Source organism: Ipomoea triloba, chromosome 15, assembly GCF_003576645.1.
Source record: "Ipomoea triloba cultivar NCNSP0323 chromosome 15, ASM357664v1".
Classification (NCBI taxonomy): Eukaryota; Viridiplantae; Streptophyta; class Magnoliopsida; order Solanales; family Convolvulaceae; genus Ipomoea; species Ipomoea triloba.
In genome coordinates this window covers 18,905,770-18,922,332 of record NC_044930.1, presented here as the reverse complement: position 1 = coordinate 18,922,332, position 16,563 = coordinate 18,905,770, and the positions used below count along the sequence as shown (strand labels likewise).

Sequence of the window (16,563 nt, the reverse complement as noted above, 5' to 3'; positions counted from 1 at the left end):
GTCAATGTTAAATGAATCGTAATTAAATCTTGTGCATTTAATATCATCGACTCTTCTATATTGCATAAATTCATCACCTTTTTTTTTTTTTTGTTCTCGGAATAAAAACTAATGATCTGCCAAAGACCTTGTGGTCTAGTGGCACCCGGACCCGGTGTCCCGATTTACACTTCAACATGGATGATGGAAGTGGGTTCGAGCCTTAGTGGAGGCAACTGTTGGCTCTTTGTGCTTCAGTATGTTGAGAAAGTAGCTATGAACAGATACTACATCAGTGGAGTTAGCTCTTTGTGCTTCAGTAGGTTGAGAAAGTAGCAGTAGATATGAACAGATACTACATTCTAACAGAGTCAGTAGTACTCAAAAAAAAAAAACTAATGATCTAGCATATTAAAGAGTAGAAACAAGCAATAATCTACAAAGAAAAACTAATGATCTAGCATATTAAAGAGTAGAAACAAGTAATAATCTACAAAGAAAAACTAATGATCTAGCATATTAAAGAGTAGAAACAAGTAATAATCTACAAAGAAAAACTACATAATATAACCTACTAATGATATCCTAATTCATGACTAACGATTATGACATATAAATTCTTGTCACTTAAAAACAAAGCGTTAAAGTTTCATCACTCTTTTGTTTATATTAAATTTTTTGTTAATAAGATATAAATATTTAATGTTTTATAATTTGTACTCTTAAAACATTTGTTAATATTCTTGAAATAAAAATATATGGGTAGAAATAGAATTAATCTTAAAGATGCAGGACATTTATTGAGATTTAAGACTGCTTACCACATAGCACATTGTTGGTAAACCATTGTCTTGATTGGACCAACTACCAAGAAAGACTAATGATCTGTGAGGATTTCTGAAGTGCTGCTGCTGATGCTCCAACTTCTCCAATCTTATAAAAGCTTTCTTGAAGAAGGAATTTAATTTCACCCTGTCAAATATAATTTTATTGAATAAAGATAATTTCCTTTTATATTTTCCCTTTGAATTGCCATTTCTTTCAAAAAAGGGAATGCCCAAAAATTAAGTTATGAGAACCAGTACCTTCCTTGTGCAAGGAACACTAATGTAATCATCAATCAAAAGATTGGAACTCCATTGTGGATCGATGGATATGATACACCTAACACCGCAAATTATATTGTGGACCATGTTCCACAATGCATTGTGGACCATGGTCATAGTTGATATTGCAATTGTGTTGAACGGATACTGCAGTTGTGTTGAAAGGAAACTGCAGTTCATTCGTTCAACACAACTGCAGTATTCGTTTAATACAACTGCAGTATCAGTTCAACACAACTGCAGTATCAGTTCAACAGAATTGCAGTATCAGCCATGACCCATGATCCACGGTACAACGATTGCACCTAACACCATGAGCCTTAGAACACTTCTATTTGTAAGGAAGCCGGTTGCTTTGTTCTATGTACTCTATATATTATTTAATGTGGGAAAAAAATTACATAAAATGGCATTTTAAGTGGCTATTTTGTGGTACAAATATACATGATGTCCACTTTCGATTTGGGTCGGGTCAAAATGAATTTGGGTTCTTCGTAGTTAGACGAAGAGATTGATATATTGTACGCTCAAAACGGATAATATGTGAATGAGACATTGATTCTCAAAATAGATCCATTTGAATTGAAAAAATGGAGGAAAAAGTTGTAAAATAGCTTTTGTTCCACATTGGTAAGGGGAGTGGATTTGCGCCGCTATTTATACAAGAGTCTTCCTAGCTAAAATGTATTGAGTGTTCAAACTTAAAGCCATAGCTTATTTTATCTACAATGCGCTAGAAAACTGTTCTGTAATCATTTTTTAAATTAAAAAAAAAGAAGAAGACATTTACAGAGTAATTATTTTCATAAATATTTACAAAAACATTACAAGTCAAGCGAACATGAGATGATAGGAATATAAGATTACTATCCATAAACATAAAACTAATATCTAAAAATGGTTGTAACTTAGTACTAAATTATCGAAATTTTATTGATCAATGAATACAAGATAATGTCTTTCGTCTAAAATATAATATTTGATTCAAAATTAGGTAGATACGTTAATGGACGACGTACGACGTTGAGGCCAAACTTATTTTCATCCATAGATATGAGTAATAGGAGTTATTATCGGATCCTAACTCTCATAATTGTATGTTGCAAATTGCAATCTATCCATAGAAAAATGGTCCATTCCCTATTTACACACACACCTATAATTTTCATGGATAATGAGACATTTAATTATTGTAATGTCCACTCGAATGACAACAATCTCCTGTTCCCCTTGTGACAATTACTCCTCAATCCTTTCTACAATTTTACATCCACCATGCCACGTAATTATTACTTTTTTCCCATCTCATCCGACTAAATATAAATTGATTCAAAGTAATTATAATTCAAATTTTATAATATTTATTTTAGTATTAATAAATAAAAGTTGTATGTTTTATAAATTACATTAAATGTTTTATTACGCAAGAAATTTATATTTAAAATCATAATAAAATGCTAAATAAAATTTTAAAGTAGAGTTAATTTAATTAATAAATAGTAAATGTGACAAATATATTTAAGAAAGTAGCATAAATCAAATGGAGGGAAAGGCATATAAGTAATATTAGTGCATATGTGTTTATGAAATATATATATAAATTGGTTAAAATTTTTCTTAGATATTGAAACACAAATAATATAATTGTATATATTATTTTTGAATTATATATTATCGCAGCGTTAAACTAATAAAGTCTAGAGTAATACACAATTTTTGTTTATATTTGAATCCAAGTATACTATTTAATAAGCAATTTAACTTACCGCTAAACAGTATTTCAAATTCAACCAACATTGTAATTACATTACAGCCAAAATATTCTCAATGTGCTTTAAAGACTTTTTTTTTTTTGAATACTACTAACTCTATTACAATGCAGTATCTGTGCTTTAAAGACTTTAAATAATGAATGTAAATTTCTTACTAAATATGTGTTTAAATATAATATTTTGGATAAATTGTATAATTCAAAAAGACATTGTGCATATCTATTATTATAACTAAAAAAAATATAGTGAAAGATGTTAATAAATCGAAGAATATTTACTTGCAAGAATTTTTATTTATAATAGTGGATTGATATTATACTTTTTGGTAATGTCAATTTTAAAAAAAAAAAATATTTGGATGGTAACTAATAATGCTACTTACTTATTGTACGATGTAGATCTAGTGATATTGTATATAATAACTGAATTTGTTGTTTCAAAACAAAATCGAGAAAAAGTGCTACTCACTCTGTTTTATTTTATATGTCATGTTTACTATTTATTAGTTAAATCAATTCTGTTTTAAATTTGATTTTTTTTTTGTGTTTTTTTTTTTGAAAACCTACCACCCTTTTTTTTTTTTTTTTTTTTTGTGTGTGTTTAGTAGTACTATTAATCTAGTTTGTAAATAAATTAGAGTTAATTTCAGCGGATATTCCTTGTCTTTGGTGGCAATTCTAAATTTAATCCTAGATTATTATTTTTGTTATTTAACATCCTAGACTATTATATTTTGTACACTTTTGGTCATTCCGATGAATTTTCTGTGAAACTCTATTTTAGGTAAAAGTATTTTCGTATCTTCAATTCTTTTTATTATTTTTCCAATGAGTTAATTTCAACGGAGGTCCCTTGTCTTTAGTGACAATTCCATATTTAGTCTCGGACAATCAATTTTGCTATTTAATAACTCAGACTATCATATTTTTGGCACTTTTGGTCATTCCGGTAAACCCTATTTTATGCAAGGACATTTCGTCTCTTCAATCTTATTATTATTATTATTATTATTATTTGTAATTTTCTGGTTTTTTGTGCCAACTTTTTTTTTTCTTATTTTCGTCTCTTCAATAGTGGATTGCATCATCTCATTCACCTCGACTCTTTATCTTCATCTCCTTCAACTCGACCCAAAATCTTCCTTCGTCAATGGCGATACCGAGTATGTGAGGACCTCCGGGTGCGGGAGAATCATTTTGCAACGCAATTAGAAAGCTTAGGATGTCGCTACTCGGTTGGCTTCAACCTAACCGTTATTATTTTAGTTCATGATTCTGTAATCACCTACTATAGCTGATGTAGAGCCAAAAAGAAGAAGAAGAAGAAGAAGAAGAAGAATAAGAATAAGTAGAAAGAACCATTTTCTTTGTCATCGACTAAATTTGAAAATGCCACAAAAACAAAGGACCTCCAATGAAATTAACTCATTGAAAAAAATAAAAATTAAATAAGTGAAAACACCATTACTTAAAATAGAATTTAACTGAAAATGTTATTGAAATGATCAAAAGTGTTCAAAATATGATAGTTTGAGACTTCCGCTAAAGTTAACTCTATAAATTATATATATTAGGGAAAATGTACAAATAGTCCACTGAACTATTTGGGGGTTAGCAATTAAGCCACCAAACTCGAATAAGCTTCAAATTCATCCATGAACTTGAAAAAAAAAAAACAGAAGAGAAATTAACATTTTTAGCAGGTTAACAACAAATTTGTGCTGATTAGGATGCAATGTGTAATTTTTATTATATATATAATAATAATAATAATAATAATAATAATAATAATAATAATAATAATAATTATTATTATTATTATTATTATTTTTGTTTATTGGCTTCAGTCTAACCGTTATTATTTTAGTTAAATTTATTTATTAGTTAGTGGTGGGTAGGTCAAATGCTTAAAAAATAAAAAATACACATGGTATCCTAATCAGCACAAACTTGTTGTTAACATGTTAAAAATGCTAATTGTTTTTTTTTTTCAGATTCAAAGATGAATTTGGAGTTTATTTGAGTTTGGTGTCTTAATTGCTATTCCCAAATAGTTCAGTGACATATTTGTAATTTTTCCTATATATTAATATTAAATGAAAAATTAAATTAAAAATAACTTTTCTCCATCGTTGTTATCAGACACAAAAATATGATGATAAAAACTTGAGTGAGACTCATCTGTAAGATGTGTCATTAATCAAAGATCTAACCTATCAGATTGAGAACCGTGAGAGAGCTTAAGAGCACCATTATCAGTGCATATTTCTTGGATAATGTCAGTGTATGAACTTGGCTTTAATCTTGTGAACTGATGTAGAAGTTTTTTTGAGATGAAATATATCTTTTGCTAATTCATGGATAATGTCAGAAATGGCAGATTAAAGAAAAAAAAAACAGCGCTGAAGTGAGCGTTCAGCGCACTTCGCGCCCCAGCGGGCGCGTGTTCCACACGCGCTCGCTAGGGCGAGTCAGAGTGGCCGCCAGACTTTACCTTTACTTTTTATTTTTTTATTTTTTTGCAAATGTCAGATTCTTTTTGTTTCAATTTTCTTATTTTCTAATTTTTTTTAATCACCTCTTATTTTCTCTTTCCTAATTATACCTACAAAAACTCCTCACGAACCGTGAAAAAACTCCACCGATAAGGATGGTCTAAGAAGTTTTATCCAAATATGATTGATGGAGTATTAGCAAGTAGCGGTATGGGATGGCATGGCAGACAGGTGAAGAGTTTGGGGTTTGGGTATTGGAATTGGGGCTCGCCTCAGCTTCGCGACAAAAAACTACGAAAAATTATTGAATCACACGCGCGCACACACATTCATGAATTCTTTAACAATATTCAGTTTTATATTTTCTTTGTTTAATACGGAGTAATATATTATAGTAATTGTTTATGAAAAGGAGAGTCTTTGGCTTCGCTTCGCTTTAGCTTTTGTTTGACCCCCTCCTCCAAATTCGTCTAGTAGTCCAGAATCTGAGGCCCCCAGACCAGACAGTCAATTTTCATCTCTTTCCTCTTCTTCTGCTGTTCTTGCAGCAGTTACACTCAGCAACAACAGCTTAGGAACTGCATTCCTTTTCCTTTTCTACACTGCTTTTCTTTAACTGCCAAAGCTAACCCTTCAACTGAACTCATACTCAACTGGGGTTTAGTTTTCTCATCTTTTTGCAATTCAGGTGCAATTTTTTTTTCCCTCTCTCCAATATCTGCTCTGCTTTTCTGGTAATTTTTTTTTTTTTGTTAATTCTTGATTTTGGATCTGCTTTGGAGTTTGACTGGTTCTCTTGTTTCTGTGATCAAGATCTGATTTTTATTGGTCGACTAATAGGAGTATCATTCTCCCACGGCTCTCTTTCTCTCTGTTCTGTGAAATTAGTGATTGCTATTTTGAAATGCTTCATTTTCTCCTTGATTGTTTTTTGGAGGAATTTTTCTGTATGAAAATTTTTGTTTCTTTTTCAGCTTTATCTATCAATCAATATTGTTGCTATTTAGGTGCTTCTATAGTTCTATATCTAGAGTTGCTGAGGTTATGCATGCAAATGTGCTTGGGCTCTATTTTAAGACTTTTTCTTCTTCTTTCAACTAAGAAAACTCGTCTCTCTATGACTGAAAATATGTATTCTTAGCTTCTGTTTGTGTTTGTTTGTTTGTTTTTGTTTTGTTTTGTTTTGTTTTTTTTTTTTAAATAAATTTGGCTTTTGTATTTGTTATCCCCTTCTTCATGGCATGATCAAGTTGCTAAGATAACTGAGGGTTTTAATTAGCTGTTATTGAAGATGAATGGTGTTTAGGTGAATTTGATGCTATCTTTCACCTTTGGTAGATTTATACATAATCTGCCTGCATGAGGCTCACTGGTTCAGTAGGCAATACCTGGGAGAAAGAGACCAAGGATTGAAAGCGGCAGAGCGGGAATTATGTCCAAAGTGGGCAGATCCCGTGCCCACCGGCATTTGCCCTGCCCGCTGACTCAATGAGTTACCGCTGAGCCAATGAGTTACTGTGATTTACCTCATTTCACATGCGCACATGCACTGTCAGGCCGGGTGTGGGGGCCCTTCTGTATTTTTAATGTTATTTTTATTAACTCAGTGAAGCAATTGTATTGAACCTTTGTTTACACCCATGGAGTATCATTATAATTGATAAGTTTTTTTTTTTTTTTTTAAATGTCATTTACAGTTTTGTGGTGTAAGTAGACGTTTGGATCTCTTTGGCCTTATGATGGATATAAAAATGGCTGCTGGAGGATGGAACGATTGGATCTAAATTTTCGGTAGGGTTTTTTATTGTCTAATGGCATCAATAATTGGAGCTAGACATTGTCCTGAAATGCAGCAAAAGTCCACCGGAGCTCATCAATCAGCAGATGCAAGTAAGTCCAGATCTTTGCCTTCACAGGCCTCGTTGATGAATAAACACAAGCTGGTTCCTTTTGAGCAAATAGAGGAATCTGGCAAAATTTCGGTTCCTGTTGCTGCGAAAGCTCTGGATGATAAAAAATCGGAGAACTGTAATGAAAAAGGCTCTTCTGATTCCTCAACTGATAAATCTCATTCGGTGATCTCATCAATTGACAATGATCAAGTGTCTACACCTAAAGTGAATGAGTCCAGGAGCTCCCGGGAAGTGTCTGTTGATCAAGAAAAGGAAACATCTGAGCCGGGTAGTGTAAAGAACAGTTCGGTTTCTCCAAAAGTCAGTGATGGAACCAGCAGCCTACCAAAGACTAGTGGAACCGCCAAAATAAGTGGTCGTGCTGAATATGCTGAGAGTGGGAAGAGCAGTATGTGCAGAGGAAGCACGAGCACTGATGTCAGCGATGAGAGCTCTTGTAGCAGTTTCACTAGCAGTGTCAGTAAACCTCATAAAGCAAATGACTGTAGATGGGAAGCCATTCAAGTTGTCCGAGCAAAAGATGGGGTCTTGGGTTTAAGCCATTTCAGATTGTTAAAGAGATTGGGTTGTGGAGATATTGGGAGTGTTTACTTGGCAGAATTGAGCGGAACGAAGTGTTATTTTGCCATGAAAGTGATGGATAAAGGGTCTCTGGCTAGTCGTAAGAAGCTTCTTCGTGCTCAGACAGAAAGGGAAATTCTACAATCCCTGGACCATCCTTTTCTCCCGACACTCTACACCCACTTTGAGACAGATAAGTTTTCGTGTTTAGTTATGGAATTCTGCCCTGGAGGAGATCTGCACACTCTTAGGCAGAGACAGCCTGGGAAACATTTTTCAGAACAAGCAGTCAGGTATGGTTTTCTTCTCACCTATTTGACTACTTCTTTCTCTTTATATAGAATTCTTTAAAATTTGTTTTCTGAGTTCTGCCTGGCCTATAGTTCACCATTATAACTCTCAGCTTAATCTCCAAACTAGTCTTTGCTATTATACAGTGACTGGCTATCTACTAGGTTCATAATTCTATTGCTCATCATGAAATCATGAATCGGTGCAAGAAGGTCATAAGAACCTCATAAGCCACAAGTGTGGTATACTGTTGAAAATCTGAACTAGTATAAAAATACCTTTTAATTCCTTGAAACAACAATTTTGAATTGTTCATAAACTTTGTATGCTTTGAAGCTAAAACTGAATCAAAACATTTGTCAACTTATAACAATTTGTGCTTTTTGTCAAAGATATTGTGTTGTGATTGTCTCCTTGGTTATGTTGTTGACTAACAAAAGCCTCTTTCCTCGGTGTTGGGCGGAGGCCGGTAAAGGCCAAGTCTAGCAACCGGTGGCTGGGGGACTGTTGGGCTAGGGCCGGCAAAGGGCTTAAAAGGCCAAGTCAAGCACCCAGTGTCTCGAAAATGTGTGGCGGTATAAGGAAATAAAGTTGCGCATTCGCTACTAGCTATAGCTTTTGGTGTACTCGGTATGGTGAAGTTCAAGGGTTACTATTGTTGGATTTACTTCAAACGTCCATGGTGCATGGTGTTGTTTAATTTATTTATGCATATCAGTTCTTTGGTTGTAGTTTCTTGTTAATCCATTGACAAGCTTATATTTATCGTCTTGCAGATTTTATGTGGCTGAGGTCCTTCTAGCTCTGGAATATCTACACATGCTTGGAATTATCTACCGCGACCTTAAGCCAGAAAACGTCCTGGTGAGAGAAGATGGCCACATAATGCTCTCGGACTTTGACCTCTCACTTCGTTGCGCTGTCAGCCCGACTCTAGTGAAGACGTCAACCTTGGAGTCGGACCCTCTCCGGAAGAACACTGTTTACTGTGTCCAGCCAGCTTGTATAGAGCCCTCTTGCATTCAACCGTCTTGTGCTGTTACCACAACCTGCTTCTCTCCTCGCCTCTTTTCTAGCAAGTCCAAGAAGAGCAGAAAACCAAAAACCGATATTGGCAACCAAGTTTCCCCTCTACCTGAGCTGATTGCAGAACCCAGCAGTGCTCGGTCCATGTCATTTGTAGGGACGCACGAATACTTGGCACCAGAGATAATTAAAGGCGAAGGCCATGGAAGTGCTGTGGATTGGTGGACATTTGGGATCTTTCTGTACGAGCTTTTATTCGGTAAAACCCCATTTAAAGGTTCCGGGAACCGAGCCACGCTATTCAATGTGGTGGGGCAGCCGCTTAGATTTCCAGAATCACCAGTTGTGAGCTTTGCTGCCAGGGATCTGATACGCGGGCTGCTCATTAAAGAACCACAGAACCGATTGGCTTATAAAAAGGGAGCCACCGAAATAAAGCAGCACCCTTTCTTCGAAGGAGTCAACTGGGCGTTGATACGCTGCGCTACGCCCCCCGAGGTCCCAAAGCCAGTCGAATTCGAGCAATTGCCTGTTCCAGCAGCATCGACAAGCGAAAAAGCGACTCCTGTCGCAGTGGCCCCCACTCAGAAAGGCTCTGATAATTACCTGGAGTTTGATTTCTTCTAGTAAATATTGCTAGTATAATTGGAATGTGCTTGCTCTATGGAGAAGATACTTTTAAATTCATTATGAATATTTGGCATTTTAGTAATCTTGATGGCAGATTCCTTTGTTTAATTGCCTGTGCAGCCTCCTTTCTTTCCTCAACCTCTTCCATGACAGCTCTATCTCCCCAGGAAACCCGAGGAGTTATTCCGGGCTGATTTGCAGAAACACACGATTTGGGTCGAAACGTGACAGCAGATCAGTCGCCTTACACCGGAGGAAACTGCCCTGCCCTTAGCTGCTCAAGAGAATCCAGCAACATGATCACTCTGTATATTTCTTTCTTATTATTTTTTTGATACTTCCTAGGATATGTTCCACATTCGAAGGTACATTAGTAGGACCCAATGTAGATGTTCTCCCCCACCTTTGCGATCTTCATGCTTTTTGAATGTTGGTGTATTCTCTGACACTTGGAACCATAATGCTTACTACTCCGTACTATTTTGCAAGGTTGCTTCATACTTTTGCTTTTAGCTGCTGCTGCTTCTTCTTGTTTCTTTTTTCCAGATACTATTGCCTTCTCTGAGAATTCTGCTTTCTAAGGAGATTATCCACTTGGTAATTATGGAGAATTGGAAAGACAGATTCACAACTGACTTACCCATCTTTTCCATGTTGATAAATTTCACATTTTTTTTTTCAGATGTAGCATAAAGATTGTGAGGAGTAGCCGTGACCACGATTTCGGTTCAGTTCCGGTTACGGTTCATGAACCGGCGGTTTCGGTTAGAACTGCCGGTTCATGAACCGGCGGTTTCGGTTAGAACTGCCGGTTCTAACCTTTTTTTTTTTTTTTTTTTTTTGTAAATATATAATATCTAATGTGTATATATATATATATATATATATATATATATATATATAATACGTAATATATTTTATATATATAATGCATGGCAGTTGGCAGTAGCCATGATTCATGGCTAATTGGCTACTACCAACTGCATTTGCGTGTATGATTTACGGTTCTGGAACCGGAACTGGCCTGTATGATTTACCAGAACCTTATGGGTTCCGGTTAGGAACCGGAACCCGAATCGTACGGTTGGTTTCGATTTCGGTTCGGTTAGCACAGTGTTCGGTTCGGTTCGAACTGAACGGTAGTCATACCTAGTGAGGAGTTTTAGCATTGTCTTACACTCTTCTTATCTTATCCCCTAAAATGAAATTTCCTATTTGAGCATGGTTATACCTTGAGATTAATGATGGTAAGTGTTCAAGTTGAAAAAGCCCACTTCTTCTTAAGTATGGTTATAGGTTTGACTAGGGATCCAAATAAGTTGAGTTATTCGTGAATTGTTTAGTTAAAATTTAATTTGAGTTTGGTTAAATTTGAACTCAAGCCAAGCTCGAGCTTAAAATTTTGACTCATGTGGGAGTGTTGTAATCATTTTGAGTTGGTTGTTGAATATTATTAAATGAGTTAATTTATTTTGTGGTCTTAGATGTATATGTGTCATTTCACTTTTAGTCATTTTTTTTCACAATATTTCTTGTCGATTCTAGTATTATTGTGACACAACCATTTAAGGTCATTCATCAACAAATCTATTAAGTGTAAGAATATCCTTCATCGGTCCTAGCATTATTGGGGCATGACAATTTTTGATCATTTGTCAACAAGTCTATTTTAATGGCGTTAAGCATGATGGAATTTTGGTCTATTCAACCTACAATCTTTTCAATAATGCAATGGAAAATGCGTCGCTGGTGGTTCTCCCAATTTCTAGCTCGCAACTCACCGCAACCTTCAAGTGGTTTTTGTTAGGAACATTTTGCAATAGATTTTGATGATACCAAATTTAGGAGTTTGGACCCCCCAATTTCTTTTATTTCCTAGATTTAGTTAGTCTGGCTAACATTCGGATCTTAACTGAGTGGTTACCCGAGTGATTCAAATGTAACATCTTAACGAACACTCGAATAGTCAGTCTCAACACCAGATCATAGAATAACTCGAGTGGTTAACTCTCAGGACAACGAGTCGAGATCAACCCGAGGGGTTATCTCTCAACAGCTCGAAATGAAGTGTAACTAGAGACGAATGACTATGAAGACAAAAGATTGAAGAATGAAAACTTTCAAGACTGAGAGGTTGCAATGACCGAATAGTGGAAGGGTATGCCTTTTGAGTATTATCAATACCGAGTGATAAGAAAGATCATTTGAGGAGTTAAGGGATGATTGGTAAAGTCAACCATCGTATCCGAGAAGACCTAAGGTACTAGATGCCAATTCAGTTAACATCTCTAAAGGACCCCTACAAACATTATCCGAGCACATAAATTAGCTCAAACTCTATTTGAGTCCGATACCTTAAAAGGTGAGGCAATATGTTCGAAGGCACGGAAAGTCAAAGGAACACTTTTCAAGGTCGATCCCTCATTAAATGCAAAGCTGGTGTTAGCCGCTTTTTGAGGATTCAACGACTATAAAGTCTGACAACTCACCTACTCTTCAACCCAGTGGGGTAGCTCAAGTGGCAAGTGAGTAAATTGACCAAAAAAAACTCACCTACTCTTCGGATAACCCATAGATTTCTACATGCTGGTCCATAGGCTATTTGAAAATTGTTCTCCCTCTAATGGAACTATTTTCTCATGCATATAAATACCATCTTCATTTATTGAAGAAGGTGCTGGTCATTTTCAAAATTCTAAGTGTAAAAAAGTTTGTGAAAATTCTAATTCTAGCGACCAGTGATCTAAGAGAAGAGACAAAGCTTCAAAGTTTACATCTAGTATTCAAAGAGTCTTGAGCTGGTTCAAGTGCGACAATCCAGATCTACTCAAGCCAAGACGTCCAAGTTGGAGAAGAAGAAACTCTATTTCTTCAACCTTTGTAAACTCTACTCGGAGAAGTAGAAAGAGAAGGAGTAAACTCTGTTGGTGTTGAAAAACCTGGTTGTAATAGTTCATCGCAAGCTTTGTGTACAAGGGGTGATCTGTTGGTGGTTATGAAGAAGAGTGGAGTAAACTTCGTTAACAGGCGAACCAAAATAAAAACTTTCTCTCTCTCTCTCTCTTACCTTGCATATTGTTGCATATTATTCACGTACAAATCTAACATTTTACCAAGCAAACCAAACGTGCAAAGAACGTCCAAAAAGAGTTACATAATTATTTCTGAGTTTATTACCGAAATGGTCCCTCGACTATTACGAAATTATCAATTTGGTCCTCGACAATTTTTCGTGCCGAATTAAGTCCCTCGACTTTAAAAAATTTAACCAATTTGGTACTCCGTTTATTTTGCCATTAAGCATCCGTTAAATCGGGACCATTTCAGTGAAAAATTAATTACCAATTCGGTCCCTTGACTATAAAAAATTACCAATTTGGTCTCGATTTAACGGATGTTTAACGGAAAAATAAACGGAGGACCAAATTGGTTAAAATTTTCAAAGTCGAGGGACTTAATTGGACACGAAAAATTGTCGAGGACCAAATTGATAATTTCACAATAGTCGAGGGACCATTTCGGTAATAAACTCATTATTTCTGATGTGCGTTCAAACTCTGAGCGATTCATTAAGCTTACCTCTCAGGTAGACTTAACATTCGTGAAGAAATTTTAAAAGTAAAGAGAGTCTATTCAACTCCCCCCCCCCCAAGACTCTCCCACTAACCCCATTGGGACCAACAATTTTAATATGAGCCAATTGATTGCTACACTAGTTACTCATTAAAAAAATTTCATTTTAAAATTTCCCTAAACTCATACCCTTAATTAGAAAATTCATAAACATTTAGAAATATGCCTAAATATGTATATATATTTAGGTACTATATTAAGCCATACAAATTTAAAAATTAATTTCTTTTAATTTCTAAATGCAATTCCTTAATAATAATAATAATAATAATAATAATAATAATAATAATAATAATAATAATAATAATAATAATAATTATTATTATTATTATTATTATTATTATTATTATTAAGATTATTATTATTATTATTATTATTATTAAGGAATTGCATTTAGAAATTAAAAGAAATTAATTTTTAAATTTGTATGGCTTAATATAGTACCTAAATATATATACATATTTAGGCATATTTCTAAATGTTTATGAATTTTCTAATTAAGGGTATGAGTTTAGGGAAATTTTAAAATGAAATTTTTTTAATGAGTAACTAGTGTAGCAATCAATTGGCTCATATTAAAATTGTTGGTCCCAATGGGGTTAGTGGGAGAGTCTTGGGGGGGGGGGAGTTGAATAGACTCTCTTTACTTTTAAAATTTCTTCACGAATGTTAAGTCTACCTGAGAGGTAAGCTTAATGAATCGCTCAGAGTTTGAACGCACATCAGAAATAATGAGTTTATTACCGAAATGGTCCCTCGACTATTGTGAAATTATCAATTTGGTCCTCGACAATTTTTCGTGTCCAATTAAGTCCCTCGACTTTGAAAATTTTAACCAATTTGGTCCTCCGTTTATTTTTCCGTTAAACATCCGTTAAATCGAGACCAAATTGGGACATTGATCTAAGAGAAGAGACAAAGCTTCAAAGTTTACATCTAGTATTCAAAGAGTCTTGAGCTGGTTCAAGTGCGACAATCCAGATCTACTCAAGCCAAACGTCCAAGTTGGAGAAGAAGAAACTCTATTTCTTCAACCTTTGTAAACTCTACTCGGAGAAGTAGAAAGAGAAGGAGTAAACTCTGTTGGTGTTGAAAAACCTGGTTGTAATAGTTCATCGCAAGCTTTGTGTACAAGGGGTGATCTGTTGGTGGTTATGAAGAAGAGTGGAGTAAACTTCGTTAACAGGCGAACCAAAATAAAAACTTTCTCTCTCTCTCTCTCTTACCTTGCATATTTTGCATATTATTCACGTACAAATCTAACATTTTTACCAAGCAAACCAAACGTGCAAAGAACGTCCAAAAAGAGTTACATAATTATTTCTGAGTTTATTACCGAAATGGGTCCCTCGACTATTACGAAATTATCAATTTGGTCCTCGACAATTTTCGTGCCGAATTAAGTCCCTCGACTTTAAAAATTTAACCAATTTGGTACTCCGTTTATTTTGCCATTAAGCATCCGTTAAATCGGGACCATTTCAGTGAAAAATTAATTACCAATTCGGTCCCTTGACTATAAAAAAATTACCAATTTGGTCTCGATTTAACGGATGTTTAACGGAAAAATAAACGGAGGACCAAATTGGTTAAAATTTTCAAAGTCGAGGGACTTAATTGGACACGAAAAATTGTCGAGGACCAAATTGATAATTTCACAATAGTCGAGGACCATTTCGGTAATAAACTCATTATTTCTGATGTGCGTTCAAACTCTGAGCGATTCATTAAGCTTACCTCTCAGGTAGACTTAACATTCGTGAAGAAATTTAAAAGTAAAGAGAGTCTATTCAACTCCCCCCCCCCCCAAGACTCTCCACTAACCCCATTGGGACCAACATTTTAATATGAGCCAATTGATTGCTACACTAGTTACTCATTAAAAAAATTTCATTTTTAAATTTCCCTAAAACTCATACCCTTAATTAGAAAATTCATATAAACATTTAGAAATATGCCTAAATATGTATATATATTTAGGTACTATATTAAGCCATACAAATTTAAAAATTAATTTCTTTTAATTTCTAAATGCAATTCCTTAATTAATAAAATAATAATAATAATAATAATAATAATAATAATAATAATAATAATAATAATATTATTATTATTATTATTATTATATTATTATTATTAAGACAGTCCCTAGGCTTAGCATAGTTGATTTGCTGCTTGACTTAAAAGGTCATGATTGGAGACGGTAGTGTTAGATTTGAATTCCACTGGAAGCATTTAGGGAAAAAAGACTCAAGCATGCTAGAAGGTCTGATTGAAAATAATAATAATAATTGTTGGTTTTACGACTGTGAGGTAACCATTCGACTTGCCAACACTACTGTAAAACTTAGGAAGAATAATGATATGGAACATAAGAATAATTGAGTAGAATAATTATGCTTGCATTAAATCAGAACCCTTAAAAATGTGACCCTAGGGGGTATTTATACAAGATTAATAGGCATTAGAAAAGGAAACAAGAAACTTAACAAATATAACATTAAGAAAGCTACTTAAACTGCCAAACCGCCACAATACTTGCCAAATCTAAATTAGGAAGGAATCCTCTCAAAATCCGCCACAATCTTCGATTGCCCATAATTGCTGCCTTTGAGGCCGCACCCGGTCGAGCACCTCCCCCCGACTGCTTGCATCAGCTGAGCTACTTAGGCCTCCTCGCCCGGGCCATAGGCTGGAAAGACAAGCCGATCGGCGGGCTCTAAATACCAGGGTCCTCCGGCTCGGGTACCCCATTCGGGAGTATCCATCAATAATAATTATGAAAGGTGTGTTTGGTTCAAACATGGGAATCAAAATTAGAATCATATACTTGGTAATTGGAATGAGTTTTTTTTTGTTTTTTTTTTTGTTTTTTTTGTTTTTTTTTTTAATTATTGGAATGAGTTTTGGTGAAAGTATTTTGCATGTTTGGTAGTAGGATGGAATTGAAATGATTACCAATATTGATGTTTGGTACGTGTGACCCTATAATCGGAATAAAGGCTTTAAAAATACAAAAATAAAAAATCAAGGCAATTGATCTTAAAAGCAGTGATGAAGTGAGTAGGCAATACAGTCGGGAAATCGATGAAGTGAGGAGAGATTGTTGGTCCCAGTGTGAGGGGTTACAAGTCTAGAGAGGGGGGGGGGGGGGGGGG

The 16,563-nt window shown here is 34.8% G+C and overlaps 1 protein-coding gene across 2 annotated transcripts; it reads left to right on the top strand.

Annotated features, from left to right (window-relative positions):
* The first annotated feature begins 5,670 nt into the window (after nucleotides 1-5,670).
* On the top strand, nucleotides 5,671-10,284 carry LOC116006547 (serine/threonine-protein kinase D6PKL2-like). Of its 2 annotated transcripts, none has more exons than XM_031246970.1 (3): nucleotides 5,671-6,085; nucleotides 7,049-8,118; nucleotides 8,893-10,284. In XM_031246970.1, exons 2-3 carry the CDS (start codon nucleotides 7,163-7,165, stop codon nucleotides 9,767-9,769), a joined length of 1,833 nt encoding a protein of 610 aa, XP_031102830.1. In that variant the 5' UTR covers nucleotides 5,671-6,085; nucleotides 7,049-7,162; the 3' UTR covers nucleotides 9,770-10,284. The 2 variants fall into 2 exon arrangements, with proteins under 2 accessions (XP_031102830.1, XP_031102829.1); XM_031246969.1 differs by having other exon boundaries at nucleotides 5,672-6,039.
* The last annotated feature ends 6,279 nt before the right edge of the window (nucleotides 10,285-16,563 follow it).